This window comes from Mytilus edulis, chromosome 4 (genome assembly GCF_963676685.1).
Source record: "Mytilus edulis chromosome 4, xbMytEdul2.2, whole genome shotgun sequence".
Taxonomy (NCBI): domain Eukaryota; kingdom Metazoa; phylum Mollusca; class Bivalvia; order Mytilida; family Mytilidae; genus Mytilus; species Mytilus edulis.
Genome location: NC_092347.1, coordinates 4,631,935 through 4,655,399, shown reverse-complemented (window position 1 = coordinate 4,655,399; position 23,465 = coordinate 4,631,935). Strand labels below are relative to the sequence as shown.

Here is a 23,465-nt window from a genome sequence, read left to right as displayed (position 1 = left end):
TTAAAGATATTGTAAGAAGTTGCAAATAACTGGTATGTCATCCTCGTGCCTGGTGCAGAGGAGTCAGTACTATTTGAACATGTTAAAGTGACACAACTGCAAGAGGCACCAAGGGACAATTGACATGCCAAAGTGCACATATTACGAAAAAGATAAAATATTACCAGTTTAATCAAAAATATCACAAACAGAAGGGTAATAGAACTTATACGGTGGGTACTGTACCCCACCATGCCAACCTCGTGTCTAGTGCAGAAAGCCTGATTTAAATATTTATCTTTCAAGTTATATTTTGTCTTCGTCAACTAACATGACTAACCCTCAGACAGATATCAAGATTCTCTACATTAAGAAGCCATATCCGTTTTTGGCTGAGGAATCAGATGCGTAAAGTGTGGGCATAGTGAGTTAATGGTGGAATTTAAACAATTTCTCTTATCTTGAGATGATGCACACGAAAATAAAAAATGTTTTTATTATCAACTTTATTTGAGGTGCACCTGAGTCAGACATAATCTTTGATTTTCTATAAACTATAAATCTTGTTTTCGAATAAAAAGTCAAAAACTATGACATTAGACATTAGACATTATTTTATTATACCAATCATGGGCCCTTGTCGGTCAAGATACAAAAACATCATAATACAATGATTATATAAACATTAGTGAAATACACAATAAGTAATACACAAATAATAAATTGATAATATGAGCAATGTAGGATATAATTATGGTAAGAGGCATTGAGTGTAATGAGGCCGATTTGATATTATAAGAATATGATATAAAGTTTATTAATACGAAAACAAAAAAGTAAAAAAAGTAAAATTAGAACCGGGAATATAGTATCTCATTCTGCAGTAGTTCTCCTCATGACCAGTGCACAGCAGTGAGGGACTTTTACATCACAACAATGCAAAGGTCATCAAGGGGAGATCCTTCAGAACTAGCTACAGATACATGAGATTACTCCAATAGTGATTCTCCTCATGACTAATGCACAGCAGCAAGGGTTGACATTGCTACTGGGCAATATTCATCAAGGGACGGTGCTCTAGAACTCACTATACAGAAAATATAAAGTTCAAATTACAAGTAGTAGCGGGAGATAAATCCCATTAAAACTTTTCATATTTCTTAATGAGCATGCATAGTTCTGATAATAAATTATCATCTTCATTATTCATTAACCATATCAGTTTTTGGTTAGGGTCAAGATTTTTAAAATTCTTACAGCTATTATTTATCATTGTTATCATGTCTTTCCTTTGGTCTGATAAACTATCACAGTTGAAAAGAAAATGTGTTTCATCTTCGACCTCATTACTACAACATCTCTTACATATTCTATTGTGTCGGGGAGTATTACTATATCTACCTCTCTCTATATAAAGTAAATGGTGAGCAGATATGCGAAATCTTGTTAGACTCCGTCTATCTTCAAATTTGTTAACAATATTAAGATATTTTTCACAAACAAAATTTGATTTAAAAGTAACATATGTGCGTAGTTTTCCTTCTGAGTTAGTTTTGAGATTTTTTTCCTAATCTTTCAACATGGCATTTCTTAGTTTTCTGTTGTCAATCGGTTTAATTAGCTATGATTTTAACATGTTTAAAGAAAAATAAAATTGCCGCTCATGTAGTTTTCCAAACGCAATTGCAGGATAGCTTTTTATAAACAGAATTGCAGGATGAGAATTGCAGGATAGCTTGACATTTAGTCATCACTATATAGTCTATTAATATAACCTAATATAAATCATGAATTCAATAGTCCTTTTACCAGAGACATATGAAATCATAATCTCTTTAATTTTAAAATAAACAAACTCAAATAATTTGTAAATAATTTACAAGAACAAGTGATTTTACGAAGTTCTACATGTTAATAAAAAAAAACTTCAAAAGGACTCAAAAGGCACCAAAACGGTGATTTTGAGTGAGTTATCTTCTCTTTGCTCCGCTCTTTTGTGCATTGAGGTAGTTTTAGAAACAACAAAAAACTTTCCCAGAATCCTCGAGAATGAGGAGCTCGGCGAAGGTGATATCATCTTCGTAAATTCAGATTTACCAAAGCTTTCTTTTCAACCAAATTCAATTTATGTCATGCTCGACAAAAAGGGAATGTCATTGTTTATATTTTAAGTAAAGATTCAATCGTTTCCCCTAGTAATTCCAAATACTGGTGACCGTCTGTTGGTCGCAGACCGAAGATGACGTCACAGATGTAAATACGACCTGTTTTGTGCAACAACTCATAAGAGGGATCTATAAATATTTCAAACAAAGAAAGAAAATGGACAGTGAAGATGATATGATATATGATGAGGACTCTGAAGGTGAAGTTGAAATCGATTCCAGTGATAATGAAGACTTCGTGGAAATGGCTGAACCCTCCTCCACACAGGACAAATCTGAACAAGAAGAATTTCCATTTGAGGTCTTGACTGCTGATAAGATAGTAAAGTTTATGGTTGATTGCATTAAAGAAGTTAATGTTGTGGTTCAGGTGTGTTTGAAAGTTATGTAAAATGTATATGCTCTTAACAATAACAGGTTATGCACAATCTACCAAATGAGGATAGTTCCTCGAATTAGTGGAATGAGTAACTATGTGTCAAGTGTTGTTTACTTTTTAGATTAATAATTTCATAAAGTCATATTCATGAACAATTGCCTTTTTTGTAAAGTTAACTTAAATTACAAGTTGCAATATTCATTAGAATCATCCAAAACTGATATGTCTGAGGGTTATGATTGACTACATGTAGATACAATGACATAACAATGAAGTATTTTAAAGATTAATACTCATACTGTTGTATGTTCTGACCGTGAAAGGGCTTTATAGCCAGTCAAGGTTGTTAAAAACTTCCATTTGTTGTTTTTGCATGTTTTGTTTCAGATAACCATGGTCATTATTCAATATTAAAACATTTGTACATGTATGTCAGAATAAATACATGTAGACATTTGATTCCTTCCTATCACTGACAGTTTAACCTGCCACAAACTTCATGAATGTACTTGAAATAGAAAGCTGTAATATGAATTCAGCTGTTGTCTTTGGTTGCTATTACCCATGTCGGGGAATATTGCCCAGCCTGGGAATCCCGAATCCGGGTTTTCGCCCTAATTCACATTTGCCCTAGTACCTGTTCGCCCAGGGTCCATTCGCCCTGATTTTTATTTTTTTCTAATTGTTGTCCAGTCGCATAATTTTAGTTATTTGAACAAAATATGTTAAAATATGTTGAAAAATTGATAGAATATTTATATTGCCGCAATCAATTTATCATTTTCCCTTTGATTTACAGAGTAGAATACTGGAATACAATGTATTTCTCTTTATTGATGACTATTCTCAGAGTATAATAATGAATGAACTTTCCAGTTCGTACATCATTGTTCTTATTAATTTCAAGCTGAATATTTTATCAAAACAAAACGTTTGATTTTTATTAATATTCCATCAAAAGACAAGTATCACAATAATCAGTGATCCGAATTATTTTGTCATTGAACAATAAATGATTCTAAACAAGCCATATAATAAATATTTCCCTGTTTCCATAAATTTCAAGAATATATACCATAGAAATATCTGAATAAGTTTATTCAACTTCAATGCCCAGAATATTAATATTTTTTTAGTAGGGCGAACAGACTCTATGGGCAATAGAAATCAGAGCGAACATGTTATTAGGGCGAACGGTCCCAATACCGGGAATCCCAGCTGGGTTTTCCCACCTGGGTATTAATTCATGTAACACTTTGCCAATCCTGCTGAAATATGATAGCCCCAAATTCTAATCAGCTATAAATAAAGAGAGACTGATACAGGTACAATGCTCATGACTTAAGGTAAAGAAAATTATTATAAGATATTTTATATTATTATCTTAAGAGTTCATACATGTACTATAAGATAAAAAAAATTGTTTCAGATTCCTCCAACAGTGATAAGAATTTTACTGAACCATTTTCGATGGGATAAAGAAAAGCTTATGGAAAGGTAATGTAAAGTTTTCAATTGTTTGGCAGATAAATGTATGAGAAAGGAAGTTTAGCTTCAAGTAACATTTTAAAGTATATAAAAGCTTAAAAATTTTAACAAAACTAAAATTTCTGATTTGGATCTTCAATGCTCTTCAACTTTGTACTTGTTTTATGTAGACGAAACGTGCGTCTGGCATACTAAATAATAATCCTGGTACCGTTGATAACTATTTAACACAACTTTTAAGCACTGAAAATACTATAAATATTTAGTGGTGGCCAGTTTTTATTGGTGGAGCAAACCAGAGTGCCAGGAGAAAACCACAGACCTTTGAAAACTGACAATCCTAGTCAATTAAGATTGGAGTTGAGTGCGACCCAAACTAAGAAAATACATTTGTTTCACTTCTTATGCTAAATTTTGTATGTTGGTTGGGAAATAAAAGTGTTTTTCTTTAGTGTTTAATAACGTTATAGGTACTATGATGGTGATCAAGACAGACTGTTTTCTGAGGCTCATGTTGTCAGTCCATTGAGAAAAGATTCTGGAACCGGAGCAAGACCTAAGGTAAATATATGTACTGTGTATTAATGATGAAGGAACTACTGTAAAAGCAAAAGTTTTTATTTAGGATTTTATTTCTTCTATTTTGAGGATAGATATATGTCACCCATGGAATTCAAACCCTAACAGAATTCTAACCTTTAAATAATAACATCCACATACTTTAAGACAGGAAAATTAATCCCCACAAAATAGTGTGTTAGACAGTGTTATTCCCAGATTCTTCATACATATAGCATCCTGGTAAAGAGGAAAATTTGAAATACCATCTTGTTTCAAAAAATATAGCATCACAATCCAGAAAAATAGCATCATATGGAAGAACACTGGTCATGCTGGTTAGAGACATAACCATGGATTTTGACCCCACAATAGTTGGTATTTCATCTGTATTTTGCTAAAATTGTAGTGAATTTTGTTTTGTAATTAATAATTGCAATGATCATGGTGATTTTACATATGTATGACTAAAATTGATTTTTCTGATAATAATAAAATAATTAATGCTTTTCTTCTATGTTATAGAAAATGACTAGATTGGCAACATCAGCTGATAGTGTTCCAGCAACTTGTGAGATCTGTTATATAACTAAATCACAGAAGGTAGGTGATGCACTTAAAGACACTAATAAAATCCTGACTGGCAGAGTCCTTAATTATTTTGGGTCAACAAAGATTTATGAAATATCTACATGTACTCTACTCCATGGTGGAGACATGATTTACAATATCTACTCTACTCCATGGTGGAGACATGATTTACAATATCTACTCTACTCCATGGTGGAGACATTATTTACAGCATCTTGTCCATCTGTTCTCCTTCAACTAACAACTTTCTGAACTATCTAACCCAATGACTTTATATTTGGTCAGCAGCTTGACAGTCATCAGATGGAAAGTATGAGAACTTTATGCATCTGACAGTTACCTACCTACTTCTTGTTTGCAATTGCTTATGATTTTTCATCATGTTAAAAGTAAATTTTCCTGTCCCTTTTTATTCTCTGTAGAACTAAACAGAATGTCCTTAAAATGGGCCAGCAGCTCAACAGTATAGAGTTGTAAATTGTATGTGCTTTTCAAATCTGTTAGACACATCATTCCTAATACCAGTTTTCTGATACCTTAAATGATAAATGGGGCTTGTTTTCCTACAATAAATAATCATTTTATGATTAGTTGTGCACAAGGCAACATTACATATACAAAGGCTTTGTGCAAATAATAAGTAACATTTGTGACGTAAGTTACATACATGTAGTAAATGAATAGTGGCAAATCTTTGACATGCTCTACCTTCTTGTGTCATATAATTTACTTTTCCATCAAATGATGAGTGAAAGAGTGTTTAATTGTACCGAACAAGGAGATAGTTTTCAAAGCTTGGTGTGTAATTCCAGCAGACTACAATGTACCATGACCACTAACTTTTTATTTATATTGTAGGATATGGCAGGATTAGAATGTGGCCATAAATTTTGTAGTGAATGCTGGACAGATTATTTAACATCTAAGATTGTAGAAGAAGGTCAGGGACAACAAATATCATGTGCTGCGTATGGTTGTGATATTCTAGTAGATGATGATACAGTTATGTAAGTATTCTCTGTATACACACAATTCAAGGTTAATAAAAGCTATCAGCATCATCTGTTATCATTATCATTGACTATAAAGGACTCCTGCTACTGCCGGACGATAAGGACAAAGAATTGCTTTCCTGTCTTGTGACTTCCAAATTGCTGAAAAGGGATATCTATTGCCAAGGTGTACACAACAGGCTTCAAACAAAGGAACACCTAGATTATGCATGAAGTTAGAATCATGTCAGGATATTGTTAAGGTTAATTTCAAACATTAAGCAGAGGTATCTCACAGATTACCCAAAATGTTTTTGATGATCTATAGTAAAAATACTAAAACTTTTGTAAAGAAAATTTGATTGAATGCTGAAATGTCACTTAACATGACCTATTTATTATGTCTTAGAACTCACAAAAAGGACACATTTGAAGATCTAAGTGAAAGATCTGATTGAACCACTCATTATTGAAATCTGCCAAACTGTTACCATTGTATCATAATAATCTACAAATGTACTCCTAAATCTAGAAATGTAGGAATCAAAAAGATATTTATTATACTGTTTCAATCCTAATTTTAGTTAAGATGGAAAATTACAGGTCATATGTCATATGGTTTAAAATGAAATGATTTATGCTTGCAGGAAATTAATAACTGATCCAAGAACTAGATTAAAATACCAGCAATTAATAACCAATAGTTTTGTAGAGGTAAGATTATCACCGTAAAATATTATTGGCATTCTGTTTTTGTCTAATTTATAGCTATAAATGTAAGTTTTCAAAAATGTAAGTTCCAACCAATCTTGTGGAAAGGTGCTTTCTACTATCTAAAATGACGAGAATTGCCAGCTGAGTTTGGCTTCCTTTATAATTTATTCTGGCAGCCATAATACAATGATATATATATATACATGTAGCCAAGAGTGTCAAAAGTGGTGTATTATACTTAAAATCAATCAATTAATTATGCATGTTAAAGAAATCAGGCATACAAAGTATGAACATCAAGTAGAATTACTATGATGTTTGACATTGAACAAAATTTGCAGCTTTTAATATTTATTGTTATCAACTTATTTATTTCAAAGTCATATGAAGAGTTTACCTTATTTTAAAACACATTAACAAGCCATTTTTGTATATGAAAAAACATCATTCCATTTTAACTTTCACACTAGGATATTCTGTGAATATCAAATAAATATTGAATGTGTTTTTATGAATATTAGATAAAAATTGAATGTGTTTATATTTCAGTGTAACAAGTTATTACGATGGTGTCCAGCCCCAGACTGTGGGCATGTAGTAAAAGTTATTTTCCACGATGCCAAGCCAGTAACCTGCGCCTGCGGCCATATATTTTGGTAAGAATAAATGTCTCAGATCTATTACATAAGCTGTGTTTGCACATGTTTTTGAAATCATTGAAAGGTGTTGTTTTCGATTAAATTGTGGAAACCATTAAAACTACATTTGTGTAATAGAAAATATTCTGTATGATTTTGTAGGCATTTTTATTTGTTTCTATCACAATTCACATAACATGTACTAATATATGCATGAGTAGACAGATATTAATCAATGCACCATACCAGACTCCTCAACCCAAATTCATGCAAGATGAAAGCAAAATGCACAACAGACCAACCCTGATCTGTAGCTGTTACAGTAGGTGGTTGAAATTGCAAAACATTTTTTTAGTGAACAAATAAGGGAAATAAGAGTCAATTTAAATTTGATTGTCAAAGGATAGTAACACATATGGTTTTCATACAAACATAAAATTAACAGAATTTGTTTATCTGTTATATAGCTTTGCATGTGGAGAAAATTGGCATGACCCAGTAAAATGTAAATGGTTAAGAAAATGGATAAAGAAGTGTGATGATGACAGTGAAACTTCTAACTGGATAGCTGCCAATACCAAGGTACGTGGCAGATTTTACAGTATTGTGTTCTGTCTCCTACTTTCATGTTGCTAATGTGACGGAGACAAAAATGAGTAACGTTAGCGACATTTGGACATGTCACATGAGCAACAACATCTTTAAAAGTTAAAATGTATGCACACAGTGATGTTTAATATATGCCTGGAGTAATAAAATTGTACAGTCTGGTTTAGAATTTCTAAATATACAGAATGTCATTTGCAGGTGTACTTTATATCAAATGAATACACAAGAAACCAAAAAATTAGTAACGTTAGCGACATTTGGACATGTCACATGAGCAACAACATCTTTAAAAGTTAAAATGTATGCACACAGTGATGTTTAAAATATGCCTGGAGTAATAAAATTGTACAGTCTGGTTTAGAATTTCTAAATATACAGAATGTCATTTGCAGGTGTACTTTATATCAAATGAATACACAAGAAACCAATTCGTAATAGTAACATTAGCAACATATACTATCATGACATTATGTTTTGTTGCGAACGTCTTTTTGATGGACGGAATACATTTAAGGTCCTCTTGTAACGATATTACATACAACTTACCTTCTTTGCTTCCCCATCATGTGAAGGAACTGACTCCGAATCTATTTCTGCAAAGGGCGATATCGTAACTCCTATACAGGAGAGTTACAGATATAAATATATGTTGCTCACGTGACACTGATTTGGACGGAAACCTCGAACAGTAACGTTCGCAAAAAATAAAACAGCCAATGATATTGATTCCTCAAGTCCTTTGACCCCCTTACGTCATCCAAATTTAATATGATTGCTATTTTCAATTATTTATAAAACCCGGGATAAAAATAACTACAATGGGCTGTCTGAGAACTAACAAGAAAATTGCGATCGTGACATACCACAATGGACGGAAAAGACGTGACGTTAGCAACAATATTATTAAATTACCTTTTTTAGCCTTTACCAATAAAAATCTGCCTAAAAGTTATGATTAAAACACAAAAGAAGACTTTTTATTAAAATATAAGTCCATGTTATTAGGCTCCACTTATAAATAATACTTCAAAATTCCACTCCAAATAAGCTGGATGTCAGTAAAGTAGGTCATGATGTCTATTCCATGTCCAATATTTTGAAATTGAAAACCCTCTAATTCTAACATAAAACACAAACACAGAGTAATTTTTATTTTTATTTACTCAGAAAGACACATTTTATTCAATAACATAATGCATTACTCCATTACACAGTCTGTTTCACAGTTTCAGCAATTGCTTTTTTGATGGATACAAAAAACAATAATTCCTTCTTATTGTAAAATCTGCCACATATATTAACCCAAATCTCGAGGTCAAAATATTTAAATCAAAATTTTGAAACTTTTTGTTTCATTTATAATTTGGTACACAAATCTTTATATTGCTGCTTCGTATATGTATTCAATCATGCAACTTATATTCAAAGCAGTTTGAAGAACCATATGTTGTGTTTGTACATGAGACTCTCATATTTAATACTAAGAAACCATCAATACTAAGTCCGTCTCTTTTTAAGCTGACACAAAAAACCTGAAATACAGTAAGTTTTTACATATTTAATACCAGAACTACAAACTATTAAACAGAAAACTTAATTTTATGGTTAACTTTGAAACAAGTAATAGTTTAACTGTAATCTGTAATAGAATGTAATATAGTTTTATTATTTCCTTGGCAGGAATGTCCAAAATGTCGAGTGACAATAGAGAAAGATGGAGGCTGTAACCACATGATCTGTAAAAACCAGAATTGTAAAGCAGACTTCTGTTGGGTGTGTTTAGGACCATGGGAACCACATGGGTCATCATGGTAAGAACTTTTAGAATTGTAAAGCAGACTTTTGTTGGGTGTGTTTAGGTCCATGGGAACCACATGGGTCATCATGGTTAGTACTTTTAGAATTGTAAAGTAGACTTCTGTTGGATGTGTTTAGGTCCCTGGGAACCAAATGGGTCATCATGGTTAGTACTTTTAGAATTATAAAGCAGACTTCTGTTGGTGTGTTTAGGTCCATGGGAACCACATGGGTCATCATGGTAAGAACTTTTAGAATTGTAAAGCAGACTTTTGTTGGGTGTGTTTAGGTCCATGGCAACCACATGGGTCATCATGGTTAGTACTTTTAGAATTGTAAAGTAGACTTCTGTTGGATGTGTTTAGGTCCATGGGAACCACATGGGTCATCATGGTAAGAACTTTTAGAATTGTAAAGCAGACTTTTGTTGGGTGTGTTTAGGTCCATGGGAACCAAATGGGTCATCATAGTTAGTACTTTTAGAATTATAAAGCAGACTTCTGTTGGGTGTGTTTAGGTCCATGGGAACCAAATGGGTCATCATGGTTTGTACTTTTAGAATTGTAAAGCAGACTTCTGTTGGATGTGTTTAGGTCCATGGGAACCAAATGGGTCATCATGGTTAGTACTTTTAGAATTGTAAAGCAGACTTCTGTTGGGTGTGTTTAGGTCCATGGGTCATCATGGTTAGGACTTTTAGAATTGTAAAGCAGACTTCTGTTGGGTGTGTTTAGGTCCATGGGAACCACATGGGTCATCATGGTAAGAACTTTTAGAATTGTAAAGCAGACTTTTGTTGGGTGTGTTTAGGTCCATGGGAACCAAATGGGTCATCATGGTTTGTACTTTTAGAATTGTAAAGCAGACTTCTGTTGGATGTGTTTAGGTCCATGGGAACCAAATGGGTCATCATGGTTAGTACTTTTAGAATTGTAAAGCAGACTTCTGTTGGGTGTGTTTAGGTCCATGGGTCATCATGGTTAGGACTTTTAGAATTGTAAAGCAGACTTCTGTTGGGTGTGTTTAGGTCCCTGGGAACCACATGGGTCATAATGGTAAGGAGGTTTAGAAAGAAGGCGGGTTTGAGTCCTTGTGATATCATAATCTTTTGAAATGCCTTAACACAAAAAGAACTTTAACAAAACAAGTAAACATACACTGAAAAAATAAATTTTATCTATGACACAAAATAAATATGCTACATGTATGTTAAACATTGTCAAAAATACAACTACAACCTGGAACAAAATACTTTAACAATGAATACTTTTATTGTTCAAAAGTTGAGTAAGTCTTTATTCAAACATAACTTTGAGTAAATTTTCTTACACTTTGAAACTTTCATAAAAATACTGACATTACTGTATTGCAGGTATAATTGTAACAGATATGATGAAGATGAGGCTAAGAAAGCTAGAGATAACCAGGAGGTAAATTGTCCTCTGAAATCAAAGTAAAATCTTAGCATGCCAATGGTATGGCTGTTTACATTCAATTTATGATGCATTTATAGGATCTTGTTTTATGTATGTTATTTAAAAGTGATTCTGGAAACTAATGAAACCATACAGTTGCTATCAAATGGTTTCTGAAATATTGAGCCTCTCTTATTTAGATGACCATTGGGGGCATAAGAAATGACGCTAAAATCTTGATTATAATACCTAAGTAGGAAGAAAGAGAGAAGATACTAAGAGGCAATATGAAATTAGACAACACTATGGCCAAAAGAAAAATGAAAAAATACAAATAACAGTCCACAAAACACTACATACAAAACTAAGGATTGAACAACATCAACTTCACCTAAAATCTAGGATTGAACAACATCAACTTCACCTAAAATCTAGGATTGAACAACATTACCTTCACCTAAAATCTAGGATGGTTAGCAGCTCCTGCTCCACTGGTGGCACCCATCAGGTTGCTAATGGCAATAATTTTGTTGTTAACAAGTCTTATTCATTGGTGCCACAATAGAGTGAAGAACTGGTCAGCTATGGCTAGGATATCTCAAAACTGTCAACCAAATCATGGTAGTCTGGTAGGGTAGATGATTCATTATAAAAAAAGACATTGGACAAGAATAGAATAAAGTTCATTCCTTAAATGCTGCAGTTGATGTGGTATCAGCAGATTTATATTTATACTATTTCACTGAACATTCCAAATTAAAAAAATTACTATTGACAACCATACTATAATCATCCACTTTCCCATAAAAAACTCTCAATATAACTGCTTTTACTTGTGACTGTCTTACGTATGTATGTATTAGAAGACAATTATTATCAATTACAGGTCTCTAGAGCAATGTTACAAAGATATCTGTTCTACTGTAACCGGTACATGAACCACATGCAAAGTTTAAAGTTTGAAAACAAGGTAAGATTCTCACTAACTTATGTAAACAGTTATGAACCATTTCCATATAGTTGAGTGGCAAAATCTCAACTGTCTCATTTCTTAATAAGAAAGGGAGTAAATGGTTTTATTTCTTATATTAAGGAAAAGACGAGAAAGATTGTGAAATGTTCTTAAATGTGGACATGTATTAAAACAGTAGTTCTTTTCACAAAAAATCCTACAAAAAATGTTTGTTGAAATTTTTGCATCACATGTTTCTGTTATAACATTGATATTTGAAGGCTCTATAAAAAAAAACAGTTCAAGAAATAATTGTAACCATCTTTGTTTTATTTGACTGTGAAATCTTGATTTTTGAAACTCAAATCATCAACTGCTGACCGTACTTCTGAAAGAATTGATAGTGTGAGCTAAACAGTATAGTGCAATGTCAATGATAGTGAAGTGTGCAGCCAATAAATACTACAACTTGACATAATGATAAATTAATAATATTTTGTTTTAGCTATATGCCTCTGTGAAATTAAAGATGGAAGAGATGCAGCAACACATGTCATGGATTGAAGTACAATTCTTAAAAAAAGCTGTAGATGTGTTGTGTCAATGTAGACAGACTCTTATGTACACATATGTCTTTGCTTTCTATTTGAAAAAGAACAATCAGTCAATTATATTTGAGGTAAGTTATACAAAGCTGAAGGAAATGTATAAATCAGGCCTTGTACATAGGAATAAGAAGAAGTGGTATAATTGTCAATGAGACAACTCTCCACAAGAGACCAAATGAAACAGAAATTAACCCTTAGACTGCTACGCGCGACTATTGTCTTTCCGATAAGACAGTCCGCTACTGCTACTCGCGACTATAGTCGTTTTCCGTACTCGTTTGTTTACACAGTTACCATGGAATGGGCGGAGTCAATATTCATGAGATTGCGGCAGTTTCGACTTGTATGGATTCTGATTGGCTTAAAATCTGCGTTCTTTCGAGTGTCTCTTGACTTTTAATCAGGTATAAGCGATAAACCGAAAGTGAAAATTTTTGATGAAAAAAGTGACAAAATGGCGGTCATTGTTTGGAGAAATGGCCAACACGTTCAGAAGTATTTCAATGATAACGATTTAACAGCGGCGGACGATTAAAAGGATTTGGACGAGAACCGAAGATATAATAGACAGAAATGGAAGTATTCTATCAAAACTGCAAACAGAAGACTTTTAAAGCGAGAATTACGGGGATTCCCAGACATTGTTCAAAATGGATGACATGAAACAGGATTTGCGATGTTTATCATTTCGCCTTTCAAATGTGAATCAATATTGACTAACATCGATAGACCCGAACTTTAAGTTTGTCAAGATTATATATTGATGAAAGCTTTAAAAATGAACTTGTCGTGTAAATATATTTGTACATGGAAGTAAAAGTCGGCGCAGTGAAAGTTGGAGGAAAATACCGGAAAATATTTGCATAAAAAAGGCCGTTGGTCTGAGAAGAAACTTTTATTTTTTGATAATCACAATGGAACTTAGTTCTTAAAAGAGATTTTAAACTATATTGGTTCAATTCTGAAGTCATGAATACTTTTACATTGATGGATCGTTTAATAAAACATGAAAAAATAAGTTTACCTTTGTTTACCTATTTTCGCACCTGTACAGGTAAAACATGACCAGAGACTCACACAAAAATAGAATAAATTAGAAATACAGAATCTAACAATACTTTTTTATATAACTTTTATTGATGAATATTCAATATTTACAAAGATACAGCAATTGTAAGTGAACATGTTTATTTCATCAGTGATTAAAATTTTACTCAGCATTACACAAAAGTACAATAGAAATCAATGCAGCAGTCTAAGGGTTAACAACTATAGGTCCCTATTTGACATTTTACAATGAGCAAAGCCCATACAGCATATTTAGATATAAAAGACACCGAAATGACAAATGTAAAACAATTCATACAAGAAAACTAATGGAATAATTTATGGATACTAGTATATATATATATTTTTAGACCCTTCTACAACGAAATTTGTTTTACATGCACACGTATAAAAATTGCAGTTTTTATCCAACGCAATCATAGGTTTGAACGTAGTTTTCAATTTAGACTTGTTTATATTTTTGCATTTGGGCTTGTATCATATTTTCCTTCCGGTTTATATGATCCGTTCATCCTATATTGACTCTTAAAATTCAAGAGTCTATCTAAAAATGAGGGTACATATTATATGGCCTTCCAAATACTGTTTCGATCCCTAACATCACTAAAGAGACATTTATTGTCGAAATCCGGATCTGGTGTACAAAAAGATATTAACACCTTATATTTGAGGCTTAACATCGGGGCCACAAGTTAACTGTTTTCTGTTTAGTATTAAATTTATATTAAGATCCATTTTGTTACATCTTGTGATCAATTTTATTTGGCAATCGCCAATGGCAGTCAGTAGGGTTAAAGAACATCAGTTGTTCGACCTGTTAGTCAAATGTGTTTTGTTTTAATATACTTCTTCACTTTTTTGGTCTTTTGGAAAATGTTGTTTGTGCTGTATTTAGACCCTTCTACAACAAAATTTGTTTTACATGCACACGTATAAAAATTGTGGTTTTTATCCAACGCAATCATAGGTTTGAACGTAGTTTTCAATTTAGACTGGTTTGCATAAAAACCGTAATTTTTATATAAACGACGAATGCGCAAATAGAATAGAGTGTTTACTGAGTAGCCTGAAACAGTCGTATGTACAAACCTACAGCTTATACCCTAAACAGTAACAATACATTAGGTTTGCTGGTCTTTCAATATTTATTAGTATTTCACCTTGAAACTATCATTGAACTGTTTATTTGTAGAAAATTAATAAAATGAAATGGAAAATTCAAAATAGATTCCTGAAATTACACTTCTCCTTTATAAACAAGAAATCAAAGAGAAAATATTGAGTTTTATTGTTTTGTTTCCAGGACAACCAGAAAGATTTAGAAAATGCTACAGAACAATTATCCGAATATCTAGAAAGAGATATTACTTCCGATATGTTAAATGACATTAAACAGAAAGTTCAGGATAAATATAGGTAAGCCAACAAAATATCAGTGTAAGATTTAATGACAACAAAATGTTGATGATGTATGTTTTATAAGTCAGTAAAATCTGGTATTTGTTTTACTCTCTTGATGGTGTGAACATGCCTCAAGTGTGGAGGATTATTAGTTTGAAACCTGGTTTGGACAGATCAGAAACTTTAAAATTGAAAGGAGTAGGTCGGGTAAGGGCTGATTTTGGCCTCAAATTTCAGGTTCATCTAACGAAAAATTTTGGACACTTTTTAAACACTTAAGTGTCTATTTCAATTCATTCGATTAGTTTATGTGAAAGATTTTAACTGATTTAGTCATTAAAAATGCTCTGATTCAAGCTTAAATATGAAAAATCTATCAAATATGCCAAAAAACGTCACTTTTCAGATGGTTTTTGTCAAAAATGAAAGTGAAATTTCTCCCACATAAATTTTTTTTACCTAGAGTATAGTTGGCCAGTCTCGATGGTCGAGAGACCCGCAATAGCTAGCCCTCGTCTAACATGTTCTCCTTGATGAAAAATTTCTCCCACGTAAAAAAATTTTCCGAGGGTATAGTTGGCCGGTCTCGATGGTCGTGAGACCCGCAGTAGCTCGCCCGCATCTAACGTGCGACTCCTCAATGAAAATTTCACCCACGTAAAAAAGATTTACCGAGAGTATAGTTGGCCGGTCTTGATGGTCGCCGCATCTGTGTTCATCCTCAACCTTTATATATGTTTTGTATTATCATCAAATACAACTTACATTTCACTATTATGAATGAACACGAATGCGGCCACTTTCATTTTAAACAGAAACCGTCTAAAATTTAACCAAAATGCTAAAATTTTGAAGATTTCAGTAATTTAGCATGACTTTATAATGCTAGTACGCAATATTTGTGCATTATATTGTCAAAAACAGCTCATATTTATGTAGCAGAAGCATTTTACTTTCCAAAATATAGCTTAAAGATTACATTTTCACAATTTTCTAAAACTGCTATATTTTGGGGCCAAAAAGGGGTCTTACTGAACCTTCTCCTTTGCTGCTTCTAAGCCAAGAAGACAACATTTAATCTAGTAAGAGTGACATGTCTTCCTTCTGAATAATATATATTATGTATATAAATCTGACTGAACATATTGGTGAAGTACAGAGTATAGAATAGTCTAACTCATTTACATGATATCAATCTAAATACTGTAAATTCAGGTATTATTGTGTTCCACTATTGTGTTCCACTATTGTGAAAGTACAAAAATGTGAGATTAATTATTGCCATTAGAGTATTAAAATATTGCAGACAAATAATGTGAAATCAACTTTGCGAGTTTTTTTTTTATTTTGCATCATCTATTCAGTCACAATTTTTGCAATAATTAAACATCACAAAAATTTCAGAATTTACAGTATACATACCATATTAGCTGCTAGATGTAAATCTGCCATAGGGCAAGCAGCCCCATATTTACTTAATAACACAGTTAGTGTGGATTTACCTTTCTGGAACCTAATTACTTTCTGGAACCTAATAACTTTCTGGAACCTAATTACTTGCTAACAATGATTCTCCAGACTTCATCATCGAATATTTTTAATGTCTACTATTATCTTTTTAGATACTGTGAAAGTAGACGTAATGTATTACAGGACCATGTACGAGAAGGTTATGAAAAAGAATCTTGGGAGTATTGGGAGTATTAATTATAAGAAATATATTTAATGTATTTTATATGTCTATCATTGAATGCATTCTATCTTTTTAGATACTGTGAAAGTAGACGTAATGTTTTACTAGACCATGTACGAGAAGGTTATGAAAAAGAATCTTGGGAGTATCAGGACTTTTAAACTGTGAAATGTTAGGTTTTTGATATTTTATTGTGTAAAATATTATTATTATAAATTAATAATGTTGTATGTTTATATCGACATGAAAGGCTTTTTATATTTTTTAGTCAAACAAAATCTTTTTTCTTCTGTCAGCATAGTAAAGAAGGATTTATTGATGATGCAAATTACATTCTGACTTTTTGTGTGTTTTTTTGTTAGGTTTGTTGTTTGATTAGATACAAAATACATACAAAGGGCTAACTCAAGGAAGAGAGTTACTGCTGAGCAGTAGGAAAGAGATTTTGTTGTGCATTTATTTCCCTTTTCTGAAGGAAATGTTAGCTTGAAGTACATGTGTGTATGTATGTTTGAATGTTTGATAACATCATCCTGTACTTATATCCCATGTTGGTATTTATTGATTGATCTTATAGATCAAAGTTTCACATAGATTATTTAAAAACAGCATTTTTTCATAGGTGTGACAATTGTACTGTACTTTTTTGCTTACTTAGTTTTTTTAAGATTAAATTTAATGGTACAAATGTTTATGTTCAAGAAGCTTTTCTTTTAAAATGTCTATAGCTTTATAGTGATAGTGAAAGGTCAGAAACAAAGTATATTTATCTAGTTTGATAAACCTTATTATTATTGTATGGAAGAACAATTCAAAAGTAAATTTTATGAAACAAAAAATTGTGGAAAAATAATGAATAAAATAATCTTGCCAATTAGAAATAAGATTTGTATTGTGTTTGGTTGCTAGGGAATCATTTTAGGTTTTGTTAGATTTGTTTTTCATTATTTATGTTCTTTTAGAAGTGCTTTTTATACACAAATGTTTAGCTTTAAAAAATGCAAAACTTCATGGATTTTTCATGTAAAGAAGAGATTAAGAGATTATTATTGAACAAACATAAAGTTTTTCATCAAAATCAAAATTGATTGGTACAAGGCTTGAAACAGATAGAAATGTAAAACTTTATATAGTTTAAATATAAAGTGTTATATCAAAGAAAAATTTATGGTTTATAGTCATTGCAGTCTGCAGTGCTGAAAACTATTCAGAAGAAATTATTTTAGTTAAATGTGATAAGTTTACCTTTCCATATGATATGTATATCTTGTTTTGAACCCTAACATAAAAATAAATAAATGTATAATTATATGAAATCTTGCTGTCTACTTCTGAATCATTTATTCTTAGAGAAAGTTGATTTTAAATTTGATACATTTTTCCACAAGAGTTGTCTCCCATTGTTTGTCTTTTGTTACATATTTATAACACTTATTTTGACACAAAATTATTTGAAACAAAGGTGAACAGTGTGTTTGTGAATTTATAAAAGTAATATCAATTGAGGGGTGTTTAAGTCAAACTGAAATTTGTTTTGTGTTTTTGTCATTTTATGTTTTAATCTGATTTGATGTGTTTAACAGTATTTCTTTCTACTTGATTTATGATGACTATTTTCAGGATGTTTTTTCATCTCCAAATTCATTTCAAAAGATAAAAGTCTGGTCAGTTTTGGAATTTAAAATCAATGTTAGACAGTACTTATGTTCCATTAATATTGTTTTTTAATTTGATAAGTGTCTTTTTTTATTTGCTGATATAACTGCTTCTTAATATATTTTATAGATATAACTCAAAATTGAGCTGATATGCGATTTGGCAGTAAAATAAACCTGAATAAAAAGGTCCTCTTTGTTTTCACTGCCTAAACTTGACCAGTAACTTGAGCTTATTTCTTTTGGTAAAGTTGTATTGTCTTGTTGCTTGTATTCCTCTATATTTCTGTTCTAAAAACTGGGTTCAAATTGAAGTTTGCACACCAAATTGAAACTAGAGTTGTAAAAGGAATGCTTTCATTTGACGTAGCATTTAACTAACTGTGAAATCTGTCAATTCATAATCTGCAATTTCAATAACCAAAATTTAATATGACATTTTTCAAGAAGAAACATTTGTAATGCTAGGTGATATGAATTTTTATACGCCCGTCAAAATTTTGACGGGACGTATTATGGTATACAAATGTCCGGTGTCCGTCCGTCTGTCCGTCTGTCTGTCCGTCCGTCTGTCCGTCTGTCTGTCCGGCGTAAACATGTCGCACCGTAACTTGAGAACGACTTATCCAAATTTCATGAAACTTAACATAGTTGTTTCTTATGATGGTCAAATGATCTGTATACTTTTTGGTGAAAATAAGATTAAAACTTTTTGAGTTACGGCACTTTGTAACTAAAACAGGGGTGTGTTTTTATCACATGTCGCACCGTATCTCAAAAACGATTCTTAATTATGGCTTAAAACTTTAAACACTTCTTAGTTATATTAATCTTAATATCTGTATACTTTTTGGTGATGATTCAAAATTTTAGTTTTGAGTTATTGAGTATTTTGTAAAAAAGGGGGAGGGTTTTTTTACATGTCGCACCATATCTCAAAAACGATTTATGATTATTGCTTAAAACTTTACACATGTCTTTGTTATATTAATCTGAAGATCTGTATACTTTTTGGTGATGATTCAAAATTTCATTTTTGAGTTATTGAGTATTTTGTAAAAAAGGGGGAGGGTCTTTTAACATGTTGTGCCGTATCTCAAAAACCATTTGTGATTATTGCTTAAAACTTTACACACTTCTTTTTTATATTAATCTAAAGATCTGTATACTTTTTGGTGATGATTCAAAACTTTATTTTGGAGTTATTGAGTATTTTGTTAAACAGGGGAGGTTTTTTTTTACATGTCGCGCCGTATCTCAAAAATATTTTTTTATTATTGCTTAAAACTTTACACACTTCTTTGTTATATTAATCTAAAGATCTGTATACTTTTTGGTTTTGATTCAAAATTTTATTTTAGTGAAATTTAGTTTTTTGTAAAAAAAAACAGGGTTAGGGATTTCACATGTCCCCGCTGTGTCTCAAAAACAATATATGGTTATTGCTTAAAACTTTCTCAGAAACTATTTATGATTATTGCATAAAACTTCCACACAAGACGTCGGGCGTATCATGCGCTCATGGCGCAGCTGTTTATTGTGTTTTTCATCCTTCAAAACCAGCAAAAGCATAAAAATATTTTAAATTCAACCATTTTTCTTATAATGCTTTACTATTAAAACTATACTTTCCCTCCTGCTTCCATAAAAATATCTTTATCATACGCTTGCATTTTATTGTTGAAATCATTGACTTCTGTGAAAATGTTTTAGGTATGATGCATTCTTTTAATTTTTATTTTGAAGGCCTAAATATTGAAAAAAATAACAAATATCATGTTTGGCTTATTGTTATTTGAATACGTAGAAAAAGAATGATTGAATATAAGTGAATTTCTTTTTAAATTAGAACTGCTTTGTAAATTGTGATGGCAATTGAAACATGTGAACATGAAGTTGTTACAATATCACCTTATCAAGGGAATCTGATGTATGTTTGTATGATGTTTTGTAATGTTGCATATTAAGACAAGAATGAAAATAAAATCAAAATAGTATGTTGTTGTTTTTTGAATATTCCAGGAATTGATATTTTCCACTTTATCTTACCTACCAGTATTGTGTTGGAATTAAGTTACTGTAAACCAACTTAATTTTCGCAGATATTTTATTTCCTGTTTAGCCTATTCTAGTCCACTACACAACAATAAAATTTCTTTATTTTTTAACCAACTTGATGCAGTTTAAAAATAAAAGATCCTTTTTTTACATATTTGCGGTGATCAATTTTCGCGTTATTTATTCATTCACTCTCAAAACGCAAAAATGAATTGCTTGCGAAAATTAGTTGGTTTACAGTAATGCTTAAACGGCCCGTGTGAACTGTTGCCATCATTTTAAATCAGCTTAATAATAGAATAAGACAAGAATGTGTCAAAGATTTGCTATTTTTACCCTTGTCCATCTGTATGTTCCAAAATTGGTTTTTATGCCCACCTACAATGGTAGAGGGGCATTATGTTTTCTGGTCTGTGCGTCCGTCAGTTCGTTCGTTAGTCTGTTCGTCCCGCTTCAGGTTAAAGTTTTTGGTCAAGGTAGTTTTTGATGAAGTTGAGTCCAATCAACTTCAAACTTAGTACACATGTTCCTTATGATTTTGATCTTTCTAATATTAATACCAAATTAGATTTTTAACACCAATTTCACAGTCCACTGAACATGGATAATGATAGTGCAAGTTTCAGGTTAAAGTTTTTGGTCAAGGTAGTTTTTGATGAAGAGATAAGAAAAGATCTGTTAATGTGCTTTGTTTGATGCTTCTTTTTATGTCCCACCTACGATAGTAGAGGAGCATTATCATGTTTTCTGGTCTGTTCGTCCTTTAGTCTGTCCATCCCGCTTCAGGTTAAAGTTTTTGGTCAGTCTAGTTTTTGATGAAGTTGGAGTCCAATCAACTTCAAACTTAGTACACATGTTCCTTATGATATGATCTTTCTAATTGTAATACCAAATTAGATTTTCGACCCCAATTTCACGGTCAATTGAACATAAAAAATAATAGTGCGAATGGGGCATCCGTACTGTGGACACATTCTTGTTTCTGTTCTCCAACTTAAGTTTGCCTCCACCAAATGTTATGAAACTTATGCACAAAGCTTAATACCATAACATTCAGAAAAAGTACAAATTTTGAAAGTGTTTTTACAGTTCTTGAGGTATACTGTGGATTCATTTATTTTCATGGGTATCAATTTTTGTGGTTTGAGGAAAACCTGCATTTTCTTGTTTAAGTGATTTTAATTGATTTGCCAATCTCTCAATGTCAAACCTAAAGAAAATGTGTAATTTCGTTGAAATTGAATCTATGGTAAACAATACTCACAATAATTGGTAATAATGAATCCACAGTTTCCCTTTATAATGATAAAGCAAGTGGAGGCATCATCTGTGTCCCATGGACACAATGGGACACGTCCCCCATTTATCGAATGTAAAGAACAGAAAAATTGTGGGGGAGGGACAACACATTCTGCTCACTGATTTATCTTGTTTTATTGATAAGTGGCAGTAATGTCTCAGTAACTACAAGACCACCTGTTGATCAAGATGATAAACCGCAGTAATTTCAGTATTGCGATTATAAACAATCTTCATGTGCAGGTATACATAATAAATTATAATGTCTTCGTCTGAATTGCCAGAAGTGTCTAATTAGTTCAAAATCTGTATAGCTAGCCTGTCAACACTGATGTTATGAGTTAAGAGTCGGGTACATGGCAGGTGTTAAACTCCAATCTTGATCGACTAGGATTGTCAGTGTTTATACAATCGCAAACATTTTTAATTTTGGTCGTATATTGGTATCCCGTTGTCGTCGTCAGCGTCAGCATTGTTCGAAGATGGATGGTTTCTAGATAACAACTTTAGTATAAGTAAATAGAAATCAATAAAATTTTAACACAATGTTTATAACCACAAAAGGAAGCTTGGGATTGATTTTGGGGGTTATGGTCCTAATGGTTTAGGAATTAGGGGCCCAAAGGGTCCCAAATCAAGCATTTGTCTAGTTTCAGGACAATAAGTTGTGTATCAGTATTTCAATTGCTCTGAAATTGTACCACAATGTTCAATACCATTTGGAAGAAGGTTGGGATTTATTTTCAGGGTTATGGGGCAAACATTCTAGGAATTAAGGGCCAAAAAGGTGCAAAAAACAAGAATTTTTGGTTTACGCACTATAACTTTAGTATAAGTGAATAGAAATCTATGAAATTTAAACACAAGGTTTATGACCGTAGGAAGGTTTGGATTGATTTTGAAAGTTTTGGTCCCAACAGTTTGGGAATTAGGGGCCGAAAAGGGCCCAAATAAGCATTTTCTTGGTTTTCGCACTATAACTCTAGTTTAAGTAAATAGAATTCTATGAAATTTAAACACAAGGTTTATGAACACAAAAGGAAGGTTGGGATTAATTTTGGGAGTTGACGTCCCAACAGTTTAGGAATTGGGGGCCAAAAAAGGGCCCAAATAAGCATTATTCTTGGTTTTCGCACAATAACTTTAGTATAAGTTAATAGAAATCAATGAAATTTAAACACAAGGTTTATGAACACAAAAGGAAGTTTAGGATTGATTTTGGGAGTTGACGTCCCAACAGTTTAGGAATTAGGGGCCATATAAGCATTTTTCTTGGTTTTTTCGCACCATAACTTAAGTATAAGTAAAAAGAAATCTATGAAATTTAAACACAAGGTTTATGACCATAAAAGGAACGTTGGGATTGAATTTGGGAGTTTTTGGTCCCAACAGTTTAGGAATAAGGG

At 32.1% G+C, this 23,465-nt stretch overlaps 1 protein-coding gene across 2 annotated transcripts; it reads left to right on the top strand.

The window, feature by feature from the left end:
- The first annotated feature begins 2,002 nt into the window (after positions 1-2,002).
- On the top strand, positions 2,003-18,890 carry LOC139518782 (E3 ubiquitin-protein ligase arih1-like). Of its 2 annotated transcripts, none has more exons than XM_071310335.1 (14): positions 2,003-2,514; positions 3,953-4,020; positions 4,482-4,572; positions 5,095-5,172; positions 6,019-6,167; positions 6,800-6,866; positions 7,416-7,522; positions 7,972-8,086; positions 9,794-9,924; positions 11,283-11,340; positions 12,212-12,295; positions 12,783-12,956; positions 15,257-15,369; positions 16,977-18,890. In XM_071310335.1, the coding sequence occupies exons 1-14, from the start codon at positions 2,302-2,304 to the stop codon at positions 17,059-17,061; spliced, it is 1,533 nt and encodes a 510-aa protein (XP_071166436.1). In that variant the 5' UTR covers positions 2,003-2,301; the 3' UTR covers positions 17,062-18,890. The 2 variants fall into 2 exon arrangements, with proteins under 2 accessions (XP_071166436.1, XP_071166437.1); XM_071310336.1 differs by having other exon boundaries at positions 2,009-2,514; positions 17,124-18,890.
- The last annotated feature ends 4,575 nt before the right edge of the window (positions 18,891-23,465 follow it).